Source organism: Molothrus aeneus, chromosome 5 (assembly GCF_037042795.1).
Source record: "Molothrus aeneus isolate 106 chromosome 5, BPBGC_Maene_1.0, whole genome shotgun sequence".
Taxonomy (NCBI): domain Eukaryota; kingdom Metazoa; phylum Chordata; class Aves; order Passeriformes; family Icteridae; genus Molothrus; species Molothrus aeneus.
In genome coordinates, this window is record NC_089650.1 from 48,137,804 (window position 1) to 48,162,032 (window position 24,229).

The window sequence follows — 24,229 nt, forward strand, 5'->3', positions numbered from 1 at the left end:
GGCCTTGGCCAGTGCCCCACATTGACACAGTGAAAATCAGTCCCATCCCACTACATCAAAAAAGTCAATGTGGTCTCTCCAGTGAGAGTTAGATTTGGCCTTAGGCAGATAATTTTATTAACATTCAGGAAATGACAACATAAGCAAAAATAACCCCAAAGAAAAACAAAAAAATAGAAACTTGAAAATGAAACATATGCTTGCAGATTCATTGCAAAAGCAAACTGAAGCAGAAGTTGCTAATACGGTTTTAGTACTTTATGAAGGTGCCAGCTGGATGGATGATAATTTTTCTACCCCTGCAGGGCATCAAAGCTTTTATAAAATCATTCTTTTCACACATATTAGCACTTAGCTTATTAAAACAGATGATACTTTTTTTTTTTGTTTTGTAAAGATGCCCGGGAGTGTCTGGAAATATAAAATCTGAGAGTTAAGTCTTATTTTGACCACCCAGCCTAACAAACAACAAACACTGACATGACATACCATGGCTGAGACTCTATGTTATGGGACCTTCTGTGACTGCCACAACTGTAGTGTCACAGTAAAGGCTGTGAATTGCTGTTATGAAAACATTTGCTGTAACTTGCATAATTAAATTAAACTGCCAGCAAAGCTTCCTAAAATACTTAGGAGATGACACAAATAAATACATTTCAAAGTCTATATTATGTTCCAGAATTAGTTTTGTAATAAATTCCATTTCACAATGCTAGAGATGACTTCTTTTCCTGTTCAAATTCCTATGTAATTGTGACTGAGATAATTGTCATGTAAACTGAGCTCATCTTATAGTTAAATAGCTTTTATTTTACATATATTTTACATGTGTAGTGCTTTAAATTTATACAGAAGGTACTATTTCAGCTGCCTACAGCTTCCCCTTCAGCCAATTAAAAAAAGGACATACTAGACATTAATTAGTAGTCAGAACTTGAATGAACTGAAATGTGATCATTTCTAACAAAAAGATGAGGAATCAGGGCAAAGGAATGAATGGAAGAAAGCTGCAGAAGTTATCAAAGCTGAAGAAAATTACTACATGCACCTTGAGGATGAGGATTACTCTAAACTTGCAGAAATCAGATTAGAAATTTGAAAATGAGTTTGAAAATTCAGTAAATGTTTATAAATGTCAACTTCAAGAAATTAGAAGTCTTAAACTGGAAATCCATAAAACAAAATTCTAAAAGTCATTCCGCAGAAGTCCCAGCCAAACCCACAGATGTACCTGGCATCTGTGTACTCTTTCTATATACCAGCAGGCAGGGATATGTAATTAATTCTTAATTTTCTTAATTTAGCAAAATTTGGTCTGCAATGGAATCCACAAGCCACACCAATCCAATCCTCTCCATTAACAAATTAAAATCAAAAGATGGAATATAATTGGACTACTCACAGTGGGAAAAGTTACTGTTTCAAATAATAATATTTGACCAATTTTATTTGTCCTCTAGCACTCAAGTTTCACACAGAAAATATGAGCAAAAAAAAGCTATCAACAGAGAAGAATATCTAAACAGCTTGCTGAACACCATCAAAGTCCAGCTTATCCCTCCTGATGTAGTAGTGTTACAAGGACACTTTGCAAGGCTAGTTACTTACATCAAATAACTTCTCTATGTACATTTCCTCATTGACCTTTTCTCGAAGGATATCCTGGTTTTGCCGAACAAACATAATGTAGGTGTCTGCCAGATCCATTCCTGGTTTCTGTGAAGAAAAATAATGAAGGGAGAAAGTAATGGGAACAGAAGGACAAACCCCTCAAAAACTGAGACTTAAAAGAAGTTAAGCATAATGAAAACAAATGTTACAATGTTCATAGATGTACAAACTGTATTAACAATACCTTCTGTGAATTCTGGTTAGTTAACATGTTCATGAACTTTCACTATCAAGGTAGTTCTACATGTTTTAATTTATGGAAGCTCTGAGTTATAAATCTACATTGCCATATGCAGTTGAATCAAGTCTTAGCTCTGGAAACATCAAACTTGTGCCAAACTTGGATATCTTCCCCTGTTTTTGATAGTGAGGCTTTCATAGATAGCCACTCCAGCCCAAGTGTGGAGATCCAAATCCTGCTATCACATTCAGAAAATACTTAAAAAAGCATGCAGCTCCTTTTTCACTGCCTAAGATTTCTTCTAATTTAAGTCCAGTGTACAGCTGAATTTTGTGTTTGACATAAGCTTCAACTAACTGCAATTCAAGCTAAGCTCAAGCACATCCCTGGGAGCAATGGCATAAAAAGGCAGTTTTGAGTGTAGTCCTGTATGCTTATATTTTGTAAACTGATGCACTGGTGCAGTCAGCCCAGAGGATGCCTAGGGGAGGAGCAAGGACCAAAATTTTTCCCTTCCAGTACCAATAGAAGTTCTGTATGAATAGCAGAGCAGGCATAATTTTTATACCACACCCCCTAGGACATGGTGCGTGTATGTGGTACTACAGCTGTGCAGGCACAGTGGTAGCAGAAACTGCTCTCTCCTCTGAATTGCTCCAGAATCCAGCTGTGATTTCTGGATCTCTGTAGTCATGAAAAGTTGTTCCACAATAATGCTCCTAACAGCCTGCACCTTGCTCTTTAATGGCAGTGTATGCAAAGTTGCTAAGGAGTTCACATTTTTCTAACTGGAACCCAGAATGCACACAGGCACTTTGAGAAGTCTTCTGCAAATGCCCTCTATATGAACGAGCTTGTTAAAGTATTACTTACTCCCAAACAATAGTTTATAATGTTCTTGGCATGCAAAAGAATGTTAAGTTTTATAATACTTTATAGTATTAGTTTTATAGTATTATAGTATATAGTATAGTATTATAGTTTTAACATGGGCCTTAACATTTGTAGAGGATGCAGATTTTGCTAAGACAGAATAATTAATAGTTCTGAGGAAGAAGGACAAAAGCAGTTATACCCAGCCCCTGAATTCCCAAGCATAAGACATGTCTATTTCTCAAAAACTGTAATTGTCTGAAAATAGGACATGAATAACACAGTAAAATATTTAGCATACTTTAAAAGCCTGTATGCATGAACATGCTCATATAGTTAAAATATTAATATATTATTTTATATTTAGGCCTTCTTTCTAGTCTGCAAGTGAGTACTCAACTTTATTTTTTTTTTCTTATTTCTCATTATCTTGTATGTAATATTTTGTAATTTATATGAACAGGTCTGAGCACAAGAGGGAAGGAGCAGTGCAACATGTCCACACTAAAACCTGTCCAGAAACTGCTGTCATCCTATTACAGTAACAGGATGACAGCATTCTTTCCATAAAGCTGCAATGAGTGAAACCTCCTGGCTTATGAGGTTCAATTCTTTTTTCCCTGAATCTACCACCAACATATAGAAGAATATGTTCCAAAATAAAAAGATTTTCTTTTTCATTTATACACGTGCATATACGGCAGTTTCATTTTTTAAAAGTAACCATTAAATGTGGAATGATGGCCAGCTTTCATGCTTGTAGCATCTCCAAAACTCATAGTGAAAAACTGAAATATCTCCTACATTTGGACTGGTCATTCCAGAAGCAATGAAAGCTCATTGCAAAAACTTATCCCATCTATATATGCTTAGATGAAACTCTTAAGAGGAAAGCAGGACCATTGATATTTATATCTGCATTACACACCTAAATCCTAAGCATAGAATAAAAAAATCTAAGACTTCAATAGACAAAAGATTTTCTGTTGGAAAACCTGATTTGCAGAAATTAATAAATCTCCTTCATAAAAAAGTACCTTCACTAAAATGTGATAGAAATTCTTAAGACAAATCAAAAAGTGAAGCAGATTTAAAACAGAAAACTCCATATTTTACCTTAGCATACACATTTGTGATGGCACAAGAGAATACAATCAGTGTTGCAACCTTATAAACTTTCTGAAACCTGATACAGAATTTACAGGAATTAGACTAGAGTTAACTTGGAGGAATAATGGAAAAATATTTTGAAATATTTTTAAAATATCTAAATGTTTTGAAATCTCCAGAGATGGGTGAAGGAGATAATCTAGTAAATGAAAGGCTCTCTATAGTTCTTGAAGATATACATTCGAGTGTATTAATGAATCTTCCAGTGAATTCTAAAACCTAGTGGTTCTGCAATTAATACACTATTTTCTTTTACTAAGTTCAATAAAAAATGTTCATCTTGCAGACAGCCAAAGCAAAAAAGTAACATTTCCCATCAGCATTGACTCCCTTATCTTTGAGATGTTTACCTAGTCTTGAAGCTGTGACATATGGGAATTTCACACCTAGTGAATATATTTTCATGTAGCTTGTGGCACAGGAGTGTAATCATTAAAAGAATATACACAAGTAAGAGTAACTGCAACAGCTGGTGACATTTACCAATTAGAATTACAGTTCTTTTAAACACTTCATCCTTCTTAATGTGTGCAGGATAATTATCTTTGAAATTGCTGTGGAAAAAAAATTAATTTTCCTTTTAAACAGTGTCTGACTTCAGTAGAAGTAAGTCTGGGTAAGGCAGATTATCAATACTCTGAAGTATGTCTGTTTAAACCTCACCAAAATCACTGAAGGTTAATCATCTTTGCTCATAGTGGGCAAAGTACACATTAAACACTGAATGAACCAACAGAACATCAAATTCTTCATTATCTTTTCATATTGCATGAATTGAATTTATTTGCTTTCTCCAAACAAGGGGAAAAAGAAAAGAAAACTATTTTAAAAATAAAAATAGCTTTAATGCTGTATATTTAATGTTTTAACTTTTTTTTATAGGGATTATGTAATATTTGGTAACCCTTGATAACACTATTCTTTATTGATCTGCTTTAAATTATTAAGCATCAGAAAAAATCCAAGTTAACACAGAATTAAACAAACAAACAACAACAAGAAGTTTCATGTGCCTTAGAAAACAAACAAATAGAAATGGAGATATATTTTAAATAACTGTCACAGGGGGCATTTAATTGAAAAGACTAAAGCATTCCAGTCTCCACAGCCATACTCAATAAAAAAATCTTCTCTGAATCTCTGGCAGAACATCTGCTGAAGTTAATGAGAGTTATTTGCACATCTTTGGGAGAAAAATGTAACCTGGTATGTTATCCAGGTAAGTATAAAAAAATATTGGGTGAAAGTTTCCCCAGGAAAAAAGGTGGGTTTTTTATGATAGATAGAAAGTTATTGTAAGTTTGTTTTATTCAGAACAGCAGACAAGCTGTTTTGCCTATCTGAAAATGAAAGAGAACCAGACAAAGAGATGAATAGAGAAACTGGAAACACAAAGACATCAAATAAAATACCAGGAAATTAAGAGTTGTAAATAGGGTTACTTTGTCGCTGGTTACACAAGTAACTGAATACACTGGCGAGTGAATGAGTTTAAACAAGGGTGTAGGCTTCAGCACATTCTTTTTTAGGGTTAATCACTAGTTAACCTGGCAAGATGAACATGCTGTTTGGGGAAAAAAAATTTAAAATCCTTGTTAATTACATACTGCAAGTGCTCTTACTTCCTGCTGCTGCACCTAATCCCACAGGTGCAGGTTGTCCCTTACTATTCACTGGTAGGTGGGTCCTACTGCCAGGCTCTTTTTCATAGCAATAAATTCAGATGAAGAAGAAACAGCCTTGTTTTCCCCATTTGAACAGGAAAACAGTATCATAGTGTCTATTTAACATGGAGGCAAATGTTGAATGTTAAAATATATTATTTGTTTCCAAGATGTTGTAGAAGCTGTTTTATGAATGACATGCATGGCTCCCACTGGCAATATTTGCCTGAAGCACTTAGTGAAAAGTAATGTTGCATTGCCTTAATTTCCAGGCATTCAAATATTTTGCTGCTGAAAGATTGCAGTGGGTTTAATGTTGCCACTAATATTAGGCATTTTCCTACAGGCAAGGTACACCTAAGTTTCTGAACAGCATTTTGCAACGCAACAGTTTGGCATAAATCTCAGGGAAAATCATGTACATTTGTAATACTTGAGTTATGTTTATTTTCACTCTGGCTTTTGTCACAGAACATTTCTTAGCATTAGAGAGTATTAAATGAACTTATATTACCAAAACCAAGAAACCAGCCTCAACCCACTACACTAGTTTTACTGAGTTGCTCTCCTGCCAAGGCATTAATGTTCCAAAGATGAGAACAGATACTAGAGACTAACTATAAAATAACAAAATCCATCCAGTTTTCTGTTTGCTCTCCTCTCCACCTCTTTCCCCTCCCTTGCATCCTGGAGGGAGTCATTTTAACTACAGCATGGTTGTAACAATGCAATGAAAAGGAGAGATGAGCTGGGGGGGGCTATTGTGAGGAACTCAGGAGCTCCTTATTCAGTGTCCACCACAAAATGAAAAAGCATGTTGGAAAATTTCACTGCCTGAAAGTTCTCTAAATACTGCAAGGCTCATCACTGGGCTACGGAATTACAAAATTAAAATATCATTAAAATACTTTTGGAATAAAAACTACTTGTATCCATGGCTAGATCATCATCCCCATATTTTCTTAGAAAATTAAATACATAAGCCAGGGAGGAAGGTGCACCATTTGCATAATCAGCCTATTATAAAGGTAAAATTTTAATTTCACATGGTTATAAAGAAATTGTTTTGTTTAAATGAAAAAAATGCAAAGCATTTTCTCTCCCTTAAAAACATGTTCTTTAAAAGAAACAGCAACTTTGGCAGAGAGGAGATTTTGTATTTTGAGAAGTCTCATGGAAAATTTGAACTGATTCTGCAAGCATTTATAAAAACATTTTTTCGTGTACATATAGTTTCATTGCATACATGGGGAAACACAGGCATGCAAGTGTTTGCACCACGATTTTGATTCTTAGTGAAAAAACCACTAAAGCCCCCATGAAAAAATTTGGTATTAAAATATGCTTTTTTTTCCTCCATAAAGTTGTATTTTATATATTAGCTTTCCTACTGATTAGTAGTCATCCTTCTGATTGCCATTTAAGAGGTATCTCAAAAGTACTGCTGACTTAAAACAGATGCTGTAGGGCTTTCCCTCCAATTCCACAATAGCCTGTTTTCACAGATTGGAAAAGAGAAGGGCCAGTTCTCAGGTCTGGGTATACAGAGGAAGAGAAAGCCAGGAGAAGCGCTAAGTGTAAGGATAATACCCCTTCTGTGGTCTTTTTTAAAAAATAGTGTTCTAAAAGAAAATCCAGCTTAAAATTGACTAGCATCGTATGGCCACACCTGAATAAACACTTATTTCTCTCAAAACGATTTTTGCTTCTTAAAATCAGCTAGATGAGGCCATGCAGCACAAGTGTGATATCTGAAAATGAAGGTATCTGGAAGGTCCCCATGTGTGTCTGCCTGGTAGGAGGCAGAGTTCCTTCTTTGGCCTCTCCAAGACCCCATAAGTCAAATGCTGGCACATGTGTGAGGCCCCTTTTCATACCTTTGATCCCCACATAAAGGCAGGAGCGGAGCGAGAGGGCTGGCATTGTGCAAGCTGTGCACTGCTGTCAGCCCTGGCTCCCTCAAATGGCCCCTCTGCACTTGCTATGACAGGTGGCCCATAGGAAGAGAGGGAGGATTAGGTTCCTTCTGTGCCCTCTAAGTAACTGGCATAGATTACTGGCTCCTACAAAGGGATTTAAACATACCTTTCTGAACAAAAAGCAGTATATACATGAGCATGTAACTGGATGCTCAATTTGTATGAGTAATTGCTCTGGTTGTATTTGACAATGCAGCAAATGTGTGTAGAAATGACCAGCCAAAGACACAATTATTTGTATGCAAAACTGACTTACATGATGAGAAATTGAACACAATGAAATTATCTACATGATTAAGGAATAATAATCATTTGAGATTAACAGCATTCTTTTTTTAAACCTCAATTTTACTGCATTCTTTCCTTATTCTTATTAATTAACTGGCTTTGTGAACAGAATATTAAAAAAAGGAAATATATTAGGTTGTACTTCTACATCTCCTATGGATTGCTTGGACTTTAAGAGAAACTAACAAAGGATTATAGTGGATTTAGATGAGTTGTCTATTTAAATCAGCTTCTGCATTCCCAGTTATCAAAACATCACATGAAAAAGAGAACCAATGTCATCCCTCATGCACTACTTGTAAGGTTTGTGTTGTTTTCCTCCAAACATTTGGTTTCTTCCACCTGCACAGCAGGCACATTTTTTTCCACTGCAGAGCCTTGCATACTGTAACAATTACCAATAAGGTGAGCATAACAGCAACTAGATTTTTTCACTATTATTTTTAGGAAATCACAAGACATCGTTATTCTCCCTAGTCTGGGTAATTTTACACTGTTGCTATTATTTCTGTCGGGGTTTCAATTACCAAAACATAGGTAGTGTCCATACAGCCCTCTATGCAGAGCTGGGGAAAGCAATGAGAGCTCCTTGGCACTGCATATGTCCCACTTCTTGAAGGGGATTCTGAAAAATGGAGGCTTACATTGCATGTTTTCTCAAACAGTTAAAAAACCCCACCAAACCACTTTCTTTTTGGTCTTCACTTGGATGTAATTAATCATAATTCTCTAGCAAGAATAATGAATAGAGGGGTAGACAGCAAGGGTAGGTAGCATTTTTACCAGCCTATCTGCCAAATGAACCACAAGTCTGTGTCTATCTTTCCCACCCTGCTCCTGAGAAATTGGCAGATGCTGTCTAGGGAGTGTGCACCTTTGTGTCCAACTATTTACTGTCTAAAGCCTCTCTCAACATTAATAGAATTAACCTGTTCCTCAAAATGACTAAAAATCATCCAGGAATGTCTTCCTTCCTTTTGAATAATTTACTATTTCTATTTATTTTATTTAGCTTTTTTATCCCATTTGCCTCTTATCCTCCCTCTAAAACATTTTGCTCAGTACTACCTTCATTTTCTTCCAACATCTTTTTTGTCTAGTTAGCTTTTTTTTTTATTTCAGTACAAACCAGCATATATTTCACTCTTTGCCAAATCCTGGTCGTCAAAGATGAAAAACTGTCAAATACACACAGTCAAACAACCCTCCCAAACCCCTTGTCCCCCCCAGCCCCCTGCCTTCTCCCCCAGATGCACCAAGTGATCTCACTCTGATGGAGGTGGGGCACAGGGGCAGAATGCCATTGTCTAACACGTGCAAGTCTGCACATATTTGCAACTACATCAAAAGAAAGGGCTGACAGTGGTCAGTTTAAGTAACTTTCACACATGCAGCTATATAGTAAGAAAGAAGAAGAAGAAAGAAGACAAGAAGAAATTTTACAACGCATCAGGTCAAAATAAAACCATGAGGCATTTAATTAGCCCAGTGCAGGGTTGCTAGGTCACTGTCACACTACCAAGAACTCAGTGTACATTCCTCCCTGTGTGCTGCCCCTCACTCCACTTCTCACTTCAGCTGTGAGCCCAGGTGATGACCTTGTGATGTGACGACTTTCAGCCTCCTCTTACAGCTGGAATTTTTTGCTTTGACATCTGGTGATTTTAAGCCCTATTCAGACTGGACAGCTGCTGTCAGTAAGGGCTCTTGGCCTCAACTGCATCTTCACAACAAAAGAATGTGAAGAAGCAAAGCTAACCCCCAGCCTATGAAAACCTTTCAGTCGAGGTAAAAAGACCTCCTGAATTTGAAAATCTTTGCCTGGTCAGATCCACAGCTTCCCTGAAGCACAGTTTACATGTGTAGCTTACAGCTGTGGAACTACAAGTCCAGTTGAAATGCTTGGCTGTGGGAAAGGTGTGTGAGAAAGCTTGGAAATGAAGATATTGTAACAATGCAAGGATCTTGATAGCCTGTCAATAATCTGGTGCTTTCTTCAAGCCAAGCACCACCATTCAGTGAATGTGAGAAGGGCAGTGGGGCTCCAGCAACCTCTCTCTGCTTGCCTCCCTCTTCCTCTGGAACAGTGGGTGCATCCCTGTGGCACTGATTTGTAATATCCCACAGAGCTGGTGACAAAGGTACTTTTTAGTCTCATTTTTATTCTGAACTTCAACATCAGTGTAGTCAGGCCAATGGTAAAAGACTTTGATGTCTCCTCCTCATAGATATGTAATTTGGAGAGTTTTCCTTATTACCTGAAAGAAGCCAATGAATTTCTAGTTTGTCCACTAATTTTTCTTTAGGCCTTTGGGTCTTAGGTGCCTCAACAAGGATCTTTTGTGGCAGCTACACAGCACAATGTCTTAACAAAAGGTAAACTAAATTAACTGTATTTGATATGAGGTCACTCCTTTGAATGAAAGACAGCCTACTTTTATCTTTTTTATAAAACAAAAGAGCACTTAGAAAGGTAAAAAATACCTAGGCAAAAAAAAAAAAAGTCTGAAAACATTATCTGAAAACAACAGAAATGTTACAATTTATCTTATGAATAAAACAAATATAAAGACAGCAAAATAACAAATTCCAGAAACAGAGATTTTTCCTTTTTTTTAACATGCATGGACTGAAAAATAATTCAGTTAAAAAAATAATAATTTAAGCTTGCATTTTTCAAGAGAGAACTGCTGAAGGTTTTGCTGGCCACCACACAGTTTAGCACATCTGGCATTTATCTGTATTTTAATTTAGTATTTTTCATTTAAAAAATAATTTTCACTTATGTAATAATTGTAGTCTTTTTTTGCTGTGCTTGGAAAACAAGATTTTTTTAGAACTGCATTAAAAAGGGATGAGAATGCAGACTTATGAGAGAACAAGTGACATTGAGAGTGAAAATGACAATGTTACATAACTTTGCTTATTTAAAGATATTCTAATCTCATACTCTAATAAAAATATTTTAACAGCCGAATTTTGCCTTTACGTATAAAAGAGCTCCAACAATTTCCCCTTTATTTTTTTTACTTATTGCACAACCAACGGTAAATCAAATAGGGATTGAGCAAGCAAGGGGTTAAACAAGCAGACCTGAGTCCTGAAGTAAGAAATCAAGAAATAATGGATAATGGATAAAGTATGATGTTTTTACTTGTTGCTTATACTACATATTTGAACAATTTATCACCACAAAAGAGTATCTAAGTTACAATCCTCACTCTTCCACAACTGGAAAAGTACATTGAGAATAACCTTTCTACAGTTTGCACTGAGAGTTACTTATTGCACAAGGGAAATGAAACGTCCTCTCAGGGTTGGAGTGGCTGTTTAAATATTCTATGTAAAGCTGTAATGAATCTCTGTAGGAAAGCAAAATGTCAACAATAAAAAATGTGAGCTAAAGGCCCCCTAATTTCTGAATTAGTATGAGCAATAGAATAAATAAATCTAAAAGGGTTACACTTACCGGAACATCAACATATTTGGCAGCTGCTTTTACCTTTAGAAAATCAAGCATAAAACACACAGTAAGTACTTATTACTACAAATTGCACACGATTTCAGAATTATGCACAGAAAGAATAACAGAACCTTTGAGAATCCAAACACTTACAGTGAATGAAACTAATGATGAGAAGAAAGTACCTTCATCATATCTTGACAATTTAGACAGCACACCTTCTAACACTGAAACAACCTGGAGGAGAAACACAGAGAAAAATCTAAATGAACAGTGTGAAAATTAATTATTTGGAGCGAGAATGTGAATTTTTCTTCCTCATATTTGTCTCGATCAGCAGGGCAACATGAACTGTAAATCTGATCACTTTCTCCACCTCACGAAGTGCTGAAATCAAGGATAACCTTCTTTCTGCACCTTCACTTATTGATCAAACAGATGGAAACTGCTGCACTACTGCAGAAATAGAAAACCAACCCAAAGTGTCTCCTGAGGCAGGCCTGCTTTGAACACAACATTGCAGCCTCTAGAATGTGGTTGAATATAGGAGTGTGTGTACCCAGCATGTATTTTGGGTAGAAATCCCATGTTATTTTCTAGGACAACAGTTTCAAAGACGATGGAGCACAATTGCTAAAGGTGGTGATTTTGATACCCTGTTTCTTTTATTTTTGCTATTAAACAGAAAACCAGCTCTGATTTCAGCTGAAAGTGTAATAGCACTGGTTTTCTGTCAGCAGCATGAGCTGTTGAGCTGCTATTCCGTGGCCAAGAAGGTGGCAAGAAAATGTATGCCCAAAGTCTCTGGAATGATGTGGTTTCTCTCCCCTGGACTTTCACCTGCTATTGTCTGAGTAGTGTGACTCCTCAGTAAGAGATATGAATAGGTGTTTTTGACAAAATTTTTGTTCTGACCAAAAAAAAAAAATCTTATTAATTGCATTAATGACATCTTTAATGTTTAAACTCCCCAAAATTTGCCTTAAAGCAAACAAATTCCCTTTTCACATCCCTCTGTAATGTTACGTTGCTCAAGTAATTCACAGTATATAACATAAAAAACTGCCAGCCATTGTATTCATGCACATTTATTTTACACATATAAATTGCTTTCCAGTTTATAAAAAGATTGTTTTAAAAGTCATCCCTTGCTCCCAAAACAGTCATTCCCACAACCAAGAGTATCATTTTATGAGTGTGAGGACAGAACAAAATTCCATCTGGCATGCTGTTAATGGGCCCTGTAACAGTGTCACAACAGTGTCACCTCCAGAGGAACTGAGATCATCACTTTACAATAAGCCCTGCTCTTAACAGTTCAAGGAGCAGGAGCAAGTGCAAACCTACATTTGTCATTTATCAATCTAACCTGTCATATTTACAGTGATTAATTAAGACACTGGTATATAGGTGCCAATCAAAGAATAAATCCCCATCGCAAGAGAGACGGGCAGTTTTTCTGTGCCCGCTTTACTAGACCAGCTTTCTGCTTTGCAGTTGCATGCCTGTGAGAAGCTGCTGTTCATACTTTAACTCATTTTATCTGATTGAAAAGGATTCTTTCTGCAGAGAAGATTATTCTTGTGCAAAGATTGGCTAAGGAAAAGGCTGATTTCATAAACCATGTGGTGTCCACAGTGCCAACATACGAATCCAATACAAGTGGGACACAAAATAACAGACAGCAAAACATTTCAGCATCTAGGATGTCTGTTTAAACAAAAGGCTCAGTTATGTAGCTGGAAACTTGTTTTCTGAGATGTCAGTGTACAGACTTGTGAAACTGTAAAAGCGTTTCTGCACATGCCTCACATTCTATGAATTGGTTACCCTGAGACACACTGTGCTTTGCTTCACTGTTTTGTGCTATTCCTGTGAATTCCTGAGTGCTTTAGACTGATGTGTCTTGTGTAAAAACTGCCCAGTACAGTTCTTAACAAGAAAACCTCACTGAAAGAAAAGTATTATTTTCAGTTTCACAAGTGACTTGCAGCTAAAAACAATGATTGAAACACTTATTCCACTGAGACACAAAGGAGGTAATAAAGAGGTAAAGGCTGGAAAATAGTGAAAATATATTAGATGCACAAGATGAATGCATATGGGTTATCATGCACACTGATGTGCATTTTTTTCTGGCCAAAACTAAGAGCTAAACCTCAGCCTTCCTTTGTACCCTCAGAAGCATTCTGCTTTGAAACAGAAGCAATCAGGATGTCACTGGTATTTCACATCTCAAGTGAGGAGACCCTGGTTAAGCTGCCAGTGATCAGCCAATGACATGGAATATTTGCTTTCTGGTTTGAGATTTCAGCCTCGAGTATTACTGTGATAACTAATAATGCAAATCCCTCTGTATTGACAGCAGTTTTCCCTAGAATTTCTTGCACATACAATATGACTATATTCCTCCTTTTTTATAATCGCAGATATTAAGGAAAAAAAATCAAAAAGTTTAACCTTTAATAGCATGATTTTTTCTGCTCAAATTCCCCTTTCTTCCTCTTCCTTTTCAATAACACAAAAACCATAAACTGGAAGATTACTTGGGAGCTATGATAGGCAACATGTAAAACTTGAAACTGTTGAATTGAACTGCTTATAATTATGTTTACATCAAAACTTCACTTTTGACCAAAAATGGTTTAAATGCTTCTACACAGTTATCAATAAGTGGGCATATTTATTTTAAACTTCTATAATGATTCTACAAAGCCTTTCTCTTCAAGTAGGAGTCAATCCAAAAAGCAGATTCCCATCCCCATCCCCCCTCAGCAAGCTGTGACAAGCAAAAATAAAGGCATGATGAAAATATGATTAGAGTCTCACTTTTTGTCACTAACTCACAAATTGTGAATATATGGCTTATTTATCCTACTTTGAAAATCAGATATTTCTGGGTAGTTTGCAATGTACAGATAACAAAACTTCTTATAAAATCTTGCTTTTCTGTCATTATTTGCTGTTCCCTTCAAACTATTCGGGATGGAAACATTTTTTTTATATCAATCACTTAAGACTTTTATTGGAATAGAGGTGCTACAGAAAGACAAGATATTGTTTAAGTTTTCTTCACTTATTCTCCAAGTCCTTATATCATGTCAAAACACATTTTATTTTTAAATATAAAAGCCTAAAAAATAAATTTCAAGGAACAACAACTTATAAAATATTTTTAATTAAATGCTTTGTGGACCAAAATCTCATTAAAAAGTTAAAATGAAACTCTGGATATTGTCCACCACCAAATACAGAATTTAAATACTAAATGATAGGAAGAAAGTTCTCATGTAAGAAATTCAACAAATAACACATAGTATTATATAAGACAATATTGAAAAAATTTAGTCCTACCAGTTCGACAAGCTTCTAGCAATTCCTATCTACTGCAGAAACACAGAAAACAAACTTAATTTCAATAGCAGGCTGTGCAGAAATTGTTTACTCAATTGTTGTAAAATTTAATTTTGTAAATTCAGTATTAGTTGCACAAATAGTATTTACAAATCATGTTGTCCCCTAAAATTTTCCTGCATATAGAGAAACTGTGTGATATCTGAATACATCTCCAAAGTTCAACCATTTTCTGCTATATTTAAATTAAAATGTAAATAGTTTTACCTTTGAAACAAGAAGTGAAATAATTTCTTTAACAGTTTCTTCAATCAAGTCATCTATTTTTGAATGGTATTGTTGCTGTAATTCAAAAGATAAAAAAGCATTAGCATGTATATGAACACACACTTTTGTCATAAGTCATAAATGGTGCAAAGCTGATAACCCTGCCAGATCAGATTTACTTAAAATTATCATTTTGAACATCAGAAGAACAAACCCTTGAAAATGATCCACCCAATCAACAGTTTCTTACATTCTGTGTTGAAAATTTTCCCATGTACACTGTTGAGTTAAGCAGCTAATGGGGTTATTATTTAGATGAATTGAGTTCTTATACTTATTCAGGCAAAGGAATGTGAAGGATAGTTTTTGTCTTCTCCTATATAATTAAGGTGGCCATGTATTTTTTTCTAAAGAGTTGGTTTAGCTGGAGAAGCGAAAAGACTAGAATAAGATTTAATTAATACAGCATTTCATGTCTGACAACTCTCATTCATAAGTTATTTTAAATGTCCTCTAGAAATAAAATGAGCTCCAATTGTTCATCCTGAAAGAGCCTTTCTGTTACCACAGTGAGCTTCAGTTTATACAAATCTTACAATATGCTCAAGCAAGGGCAAAATTAAAATTTCATCAACAAAGCAGAATAGATGGTAACAAATTAATAGGCCATAGAAGGCATAATAAAACAGACTTCATTCTCCATAGACTTTTTCTTTTGATTTTTAATAAAGAAGGTGCCTTTAAGTAAATGCTTTTAAAATAAATCCCAAAGACTTTCTAGATAATCCTACCGAGCTCCCTTCTGAAATTAACGAGAGCTAGGGATCCCATTCTGTCAAGGAGGCACATCAATTTAAACAGTAATTCTTCCTTTAGAAACATTTATCTGACAGCAAAGACTGTCCCCAATAGCCACTTCACAGAAAATGTGACTTGTAAAGACTAACCCTATCTTCCTAGTTCAAGGCTACTTGGAACAGCTAACAGCATAATGCTTGGAGTAAAAGTACTGAGGTCAGTGTAAACATCAGCCTAACTTAGCAGCTGCCAGCTGAATAGTTTTCAGAGTTCTAAGTTTTTAAAGGCATTTTTCATCTCTTTTAGAGTTGCCATACAGATCAAAACATTCATTCCGATCTGCTGAATATTTTTAGGAATGATTTTCTAAAAAGTACAGATCTTGAACTTGGGTTAAATTAAGAGAGAATAAAACTACGAGATGTGTTTGCCCACATACATGTGTCTGCTACAGGTACTAGCACCAAATATCAATTTTTGCTTCTAATTTCTTTTCATGTTTAAGGACACTTGAAAAATGTAAATACACAACTCAGACAAACAGCTGAGGTCACACTGGAACAGTAAAAGAGCATATTAGAAATACATCAAAGAACTTTGTACATTTTCATATTTATTACATTCCAACCATATTAATGTCTTGACGAATAAAATATTGCCTTGATCTGCTAAGGGGTCTAATCACCCCAAACAGTGTGTAATGTCTGTTGCTTACAAGCCTTCAGAAGGCAATGCTTTCTTACTCTCTGGAAACATAAACAATTATTCGCCCACTGATGAATGTCAAAACTATATATACTCCTGTGATCCATAAAAAAATCAGTTGTCCCTCCCAGAAAGTGCCTGCAACTTTATCTCCACAGTACATTAAATTAATGGATTTATATATGTAAGACCAGTTCCTATTTTTTTCTGAGTTATTTTTCCTTGTATATTTTCTTCTTCTTTTCTTTTTTCTTATTTTTTCTCATTCTTTTTTCTCACCACAAACCAAATGTAATTTTGTAGAAATGGCATATAAACAGTAACTTCACTTCTGAACAAGGCAAAAAGAAGAACTGAATCAAGGTTCCAAAACCATGACATTTCTTTAGAAATAATTTTAAAATTACATTAGTCTGATTTTTTTCATGATTTATTTTGAAAACCATGAGATCATAAATACTCTAACCCACTACTCTTCAGTGCTGATCTTCACTAAAACAGTCACGCTCAGCAAAACAAAACTTCAGATCCTTGTGGAAGATGATTTGACTCTGGGCTTTACGAAGGTGCTGAACTTGGGCTCCCAGTGGACTGGCTGAGAGTGCAGGAGGCATGACCCAGAGCAGGAAAGAGGAATGGCACATCCTGGAGAAGGGGGTCATTCTGTCTGTCTGCAGGGCATTACAGAGGTACTGGCATTGCCTCTACCCAAAGCAGCGCGTGCTCGTGGGTGTTTGCAGGTTACTGCTCACACACACATGAAAGGTGAAATGGCAGCATCAGCTCAGAGCAAGAGCTGACAGCTGTGGTTTATTTCTGATGAGCCTCACTGAAAGATGAAAGAATGCAAAACTTTGTGACCTGGTAAGACAGGATACTGAGTCTGAAAAGCAGAAAAGTGAAGGCTTCATCTGGAATGCCCTGAAGGATGAACAAAGAAAGAACTGAGAAGCTGATGATCAGTCTGTTGCACAGACAGACTGAAGGAATTCTGAGGGCCTGGCTAAGAAATTAACACAAAAAGCAACATTACCATTTAAAATAAAAAGTGGCTGTTAATATTCAATGAAAAAAATGCAAATTAAAAAACAATGAAAAGACACTTACCCATTGACTAGCAAACTGGTTTGTGTCACGGAAAACCAAAAGGAAAAATAAAGACGACAGGGTGGAACAGGAAAATGATGAATGTCTCATTGAATTAGGAAAAAAAAAGACAATTACATCGAATATGCTCACTTGAAAAGATCAGTCAATGAAATGAACACAGTATAGAAATGCAAAAATCAACTGAAAAAAATATGTCCAAATAGTGTAACTGTGAAGATGCCTAAAGCAGACATACATTTTTTGTTGCCAAATTCTGAAAAATGTTTTTACTGTCTCTTCAAAACCAAATCAAACAAATTACAAACCAAAAGCATTAGCACAAATGCAAGAAAGACCCGTTTTAATTTTTGCTGGTGGTCTCACCAACCTACATAGCATACTCTTTTCATTTCACAGATTAATCCTGCTGAGAGTGACAACACAGGAGTGATGGAAGTCAGTGAAGTTTACATTTCCTTCAAAAGCACATCAGTGCTCCACTGTGGAGTACCTACAGTCCTGGCAGCAGACTACTGCCAAAACGGTCCCTGTCCTTGGAGACCAAATTAAAAAAACCCCATTAAACTGCCTGGTTATTTCTTTCCTCTATTTTCAGCATATTCCTAGGCATGAATGCTGGGTCTATAATCCATTTAAAACCAAACCTTACTAAATTAAAACCTGTCTGCAAAGGACAATATTTTGGCTCTATTTTACAATTACAAAGGAGTCCTGAAGTGGGCTCTTTTTCTGTTGCAGCCCGAGAGAAATTCCTGGAGGGGCTGTGAGTCAAGAAATCCTCTGAATGTTCAACACACTCACAGGTCAAAGCAAACAAATTACAGAAGCACTCTGTGTGCTCTCTGGTGGAAGATGAGGGGTTGTGTCTTTGCATGGTGCTGCTAGGGATCAGCTGATGCACACTTCTGTACCAACAGAGCTATGTGATGCATCTCAGTTAGTCTGAAATTAATCTAAGGACAGTCTGCAGTATGAGATGGTTCAGATCAACCAATCACAGGAAGTAAACATTCAAAATTCCACTTACCTCTTGCCCCCCATCCAGTATACAGAGTTTAGCTGTCTGTTTCTTGGCGTCAACTAAGACGTTAAACATTGTGCACAGGTAAGAAGGTATACGCAGGTCTGTTGATTTGTTTGTCTTTTGCAGCTTCAGCTCAAATGCAATTCTTGTTCTGTTTATTAAAACACAATTTATAATATTAGTATCTCTGATAATTCTGAACAACCACAGTAAACATAAAAATCTTAGTAAAGATGTTGGCTTAAAAATATACATATGCATGAGAACACTTTAGAATTAAAATTCTGTAAATTCAGAATATCAGCCTTTCAATAAACAATTGCACTGATGGTAATCTCAAGGGTCTGTATTTCTTTAGTGAATTCAGTTGAACAATAAAAGTATTATCTTCTTGCTTTCTAGATAACAATATGTTTCCTTGTGTTTAATATAAAGCAATGAAAATACCCCTTACTGTCCAGCTTTTCTATGCTAAAATGCAGTTTATTGTATAAAATACTTGCTGCTGAGAAATATAGTGAGAAATTCCTCTTCTAGCTTTCACGGAAAAAGAATTTTAATAAAGAAAATGAGTTCAATATTAAGAAAATACTAATATTTACATTGAAAATTATGACATTTTAGGAGATGTACTTCATAAAATCCCTATTTTTTTCTCAAACAGTGTAAATAAGGAGCAATGTCACTGAAATAAACTGTAATTCAACATATCTAAAGATAAAATGTTTTATTTTCACCCTTATTTTTATATGTGGATACCAGAAATTCACACAATATTTTGTGTGAAGATGGGAAGATGGGAACAGAAGAATCCTATTCCCATTTAAAAAAAATTTAAGATCATATTAATATCACAAGAAGAGTTATAAGAGAAGAATTCCACCATTTTTTCTGTGTTGCTACTCTAATCTTTATTACCTAACATACAGTATCTTTGACCACACAAAAACATAATTTTTGTATTAAGACTGGTATTTTATGTATTAAGTCTAAAATATTAATTTATTTTATAGTCCTGTTGATAAGACAATAAAGGTTTTTTTTTTTCCAACTCAAAATCAATATAATCCATGTATAAGTAGCACTGAATCTTTTTGCTACTCTGTTTTTTTAGACTATGATTATACTAATAGTCTTGTAGTCCTTTAAGATTTCACCATTTTTCTAAGATTTCTTAGATAACTGCAATTGATTGAGCATCTATGCCAAATTCTTTAGAACAGATGGATTGCTTTAATTTTAGTGTTTCCTACCTTTCTTTGTTAGAGCTTTAACTTTTATTCCATTCCCTGTATTACTGCCCTTTCATAATAAAACAGAAAAGTTCTTTTAAATGTTTCTGGTTTTTTAATCATGATTTCATCACTCCAGCTCTAGGAACAGGCTCATATCCTTAGCCTGAGGTTCTTCCTTTTCCTACTGTGTTTAGAGAAGATAATGTAATACTATGTCATCTGTAAAGATTCTCTGCTTGTTTAGCCCTTCTTATCAATACTGTACATTTTTTGATTAACACAAATTATCTACAAAATTTATTTTCCCCATTCTATTATTTTTTTTTTAAATCTGTATTTTTATATGTCCAGATTAAGCTTTCTGAAGCGCCTAATGGTAGATCTCTGTAAATTTTCTAGACATAGAGATATTTCTTCTAAACTCAGTGATATTTACTGAAAGCTATGGCAGAGGTCTTTTCAGATCACTTATAATTAAGTTAAAAGAATATACCAATAATGCTAAGATACAGCTCAAGGAAAAACAGCACTATATTTTCTGTAATTTTCAGATATTTAGCACTATAAAACTTTTAGTTTCAGTTGGATGACTATAAGCTAGCCTTCTTTTGTTTGCTGTACAAATGCAGAAATATTGTACAGTCTTTGTTTGTAATATATTTCTTAGAGACAGTACTCTAAAATTGAAGAATTAAATAGTACTATTAACTGAACATGAAGAATAATGTAGTAAAGGGAGAGGGAAATGTGCAGACAGATTTATTCTAGCAGAATTTTGAGTTCTGTTAATATTTTCCACTGATGTGGAATAGAAAAAAACAAACTTGATTTATTAATTTCCAAGGGTCGATTCACAACAGATAGAGAAATTCTCCTTGGTATTTCCTGGATGTTGCCAAATTGCTGATTGCCAGATACTGGAAATAAACAGAAGTCATGATCTCTTTAGAACTGCCCTGATTCCAGTGACAGGATTCTGGTATAGCTATACCTCTGCAAGCCAGCACAAGCCCTCCTGTGCTAATTTTCAAATCTCTTCTAATTTTTAAGTGATCATTTAAACTGTACCTTTTAACGCAGGCTTCTATCATGTCAGTGGCCATGAGTTTAAGTCTCTGCTCTAAATGGTGGGCAAATTCTGGTTCTGGCCAGTGAAGATCAAAAACAAACATCTGCAGAGCATCCAGTTTCCAGAAAAGATCTTCTGATGTAGCTGATCCATTGCTATAAGAAACAAAACAAGCCCCCAAGAAACAGAAGATAAATGTATGGATGTCTATCCCAGTTGCCACATAATTAAGGTAATAAGATTTCCTTATCACACCACCTTCTTCCTTCATTTCCCTGTATCTTTTATCACAGTAGCTTTTATTTAAAAAATGTGAAAATGGTAGTGGGAAGCTTAAAATATATCCCCTTAGGGTGAAAAAAGTGAATGATTTCTCATTTGTTAGCTGAGAAATATGGCCCAATAGGGAGGTAGATGGGATGTTGGGGAGCATGGAAAATGAAATAGATCAAGTTTCAGATCAAGATAGGAAAAATATAGGGTACAGGAACAGTATGGATATTTTCAATATAGTGAAGGTTTTGTGCATATATTTTCTTGCCTCCATAACTCTGGTAGATAAGTCTACCAAAGGAATGAGGATGCTAGTAGTACTATTGTAAAAGAGATAACCAGAAAAATAGTCCCTTGATAAATGCTCATGAATTCTAACTGAGGGAATAGCATCAGATCTGGGTGGGAAAAAAAAAAGAGAAGAGAAACTATTGAAGAAAATTTGTGTACAAACAAAACCAGCAGATTAATAAGGCTCTATGCCATCTCAGATTGCCCATAATGTTTTAAAGTTCTTCCACCCTGATTTGATTGCTAAATTTAAATACAATTGCTTGTGATAAAACACAACAACTAAGCAATAAGTTCATTTACACTTCCACTGTCAATAGAGATTAATTACATTTTAATAATGTGTTGCATTGCAATGCCTGCATTACCATTTAAGATTAGAGTATACTATGCAACATGGAATTCCAGGATGTGAGTGACACAAAACTCAGGCTGACAATCCCAATTCAGATCCAAACAGTTTAAATACATCTCTACCATCAGTTTGTTTCTTCTCCCTTATGACTGAAGAAGAGAATTATCAAAGTGTTAAGTGACCCCAGCTCTCATGGAAGGAGTCAGCAAACACTGATTGTGCTCAGGACAGAGCAGGGTCAGATTCAGAACGAAACAGCCAGGAAGGACCTCTAATACCTGCCCCCCTAAGGCACCCCTCAGCCAGTGGCAGCCCACTGGGCCCCACGGGGGCAGTGGGCAGGGAGGTGAATCACAGCCCAGCTCACCTTCAGGGCCCTGAGGGGCAGCAGGGTTGCAGCAGGCGCTGCTTCAGTCTCACACCTGCATCCCTCACCTTCCAGTCACACCCATGTGCCCCTTGCTCCGCGGCTACCGCAGCCAGCCCTGTCACCCGAGGCAATGTCGCCCGGGCGAGGGGACAGCCAGGCAGTGACAAGCTGGCAGCAGGGGCTCCTGCCTAAGGGAAATGCTGCCTCTGAGCAACCAGCTCTGGCTCTGGCTTTAATGGTGCAGGTTTTGATTCCATCATGGTGCACAGCAGCAGTTTTCCACAGTCCCAACACACTTTTTAGTGTAGGCTTTTTCGGTATAATGCATATTTTCCCCACTTGTGTTACACAGTAACTGTTAATTTTGTATTGTATTGTGGTCCTGAAAGAAAACAGCAGAAATAGGAAAAAGGCCCATGGGACTGCTAAGGTTACAACTTGCACAGGGGTTCTATCTGCTGAGGGACCCCAGCTAAGTTTCATACATCACTAAGTTTAATTAAGGAACAGAAAGAAAAAAACAACCAAAGCTTCTGGAAAATTTATAATCCCGTTAGACTGTTTTTTAAGTTATATGACAAGCAAATATTGAAGATACATTGCATCTGCTGTGTACACTTGCAAATGAAGCTGTAGATGCTTTGTTTAGACCTTATCTGATTCAAAAGTGACTAAATCAAGTTTTGAGATGATTGGGGTAAAAGAATAAGACAAATCATATGGGGACAGAAATGGGATAATCTCAGTATTTTTGTAACTGTTGAAAACACGTATTTTCTAGAAAACAATCCAAACTTTCTCAAGAAACAAAACTAATAATTTCCATCATCAGATCAAAAACTTAACCATTTTTACTCTCCCATAGTTGTTTCTTTTTCACCTGATGGAATTCCAAAGGAAACTCTTTAGGACTCAGGAGGACTGATGAATTCATAACAACATAAATGTATTCTTATGTACATTTACTACTTTGTTTACTACTACATTGTAGTAGCCACTTAATTTTGTTTAATTATATTATCAGATAAAATTTCACAATTATTATAACTGTAGTAACAGGCACAGGTTCATGGAAGAATTCATTCTGTAAGAAACACTAATTCATTTGTTTTCTTTCCATATAATTTTGAGTTTTCATCCTTCAATTTTTTATTCAGTATTGTCCAATGACCTTTGAATTTGACTAACATATTGTACTAATAAGACGAAGAAAGAAAATAAAGTGCTACAACAGAAATTGTTTGTTCCTGGTTCACACATCCTAACACAAATGTCTAATTTGTTTGCTAAATGAGGCAAAAGAAGAGCTAAACTCAGACTTTACATCTTCCTGGCACAGGAGTAATTCCTGCATTCAAATCAAGACTGAATCTGTACCTATCATTTGAGAACCTTTTTTTTTTCTTTTTGGTGAAGGGACAGGACACATTCTTGACTATTGTTGACTATTGAAAAGTTTTTATTTGAATGTGCATGGTAAAGCTACTTCAGCCTAAAGAAAGGAATAATATTGCTCTACCAGGAAACTGAACTGCATTCTTTCTTTAAAAATTATAATAGTTATCCATAGTTTTAAAATTAAGCACAAATTCTACTGCTTTGCTGTCGCAAAGCTTAACCTTTGAGGCATTGTCTAGTTGTCCATTCTTATTAATCAGCTCATGGCAGTAAGAGAAGATTACCAGGGATTAAAAGAGGCAAATATTATGCACATCCTGTTATATTCAGATTTATTTTAATGGGAATTTAACTTTGCAATTGGTCACACTTTGACTGGGAAAGCAAACCAGGTATCTCCAGAGGTCCCTTTTAAATTATTTTATGGCTTTATGCCTTGCATCATACTGATCACAGCACAAAAATAAGATTCCAGACATAATGTTTCTCCAAGAACCTGCAGCATATCAAATCTAGGAATTGCATGCAGCCTTAATTCACTTATCCACTGACAGCTGAAAGAGGCAGCTTCCCACTGGGCTTGCCAGGTACCTAAGCAGTAGCAATTAGTCAAACAGTACACTAATAAAGTACACTGGTTGCAAGATACTCCCACACATGACTTCAGAGTAGATGTAGAATGAATAAT

The 24,229-nt window shown here is 35.8% G+C and overlaps 1 protein-coding gene across 4 annotated transcripts in view; it reads right to left on the reverse strand.

The window, feature by feature from the left end:
- The window catches only part of CADPS2 (calcium dependent secretion activator 2), a 285,197-nt gene that overhangs the window by 19,912 nt on the left and 241,056 nt on the right, over nt 1–24,229 (reverse strand). For 2 of the 4 annotated variants that reach the window (XM_066550638.1, XM_066550636.1), the window contains 7 exons: nt 20,854–21,009; nt 18,554–18,701; nt 17,524–17,538; nt 14,914–14,988; nt 11,446–11,529; nt 11,299–11,331; nt 1,612–1,719 (listed from right to left, as the gene is read on the reverse strand). In XM_066550638.1, the coding sequence (XP_066406735.1) occupies nt 1,612–1,719; nt 11,299–11,331; nt 11,446–11,529; nt 14,914–14,988; nt 17,524–17,538; nt 18,554–18,701; nt 20,854–21,009 (619 nt within the window). The remainder of the gene's footprint in view (nt 1–1,611; nt 1,720–11,298; nt 11,332–11,445; nt 11,530–14,913; nt 14,989–17,523; nt 17,539–18,553; nt 18,702–20,853; nt 21,010–24,229) is intronic. The other 2 variants (XM_066550639.1, XM_066550637.1) reach the window with 1 other exon arrangement.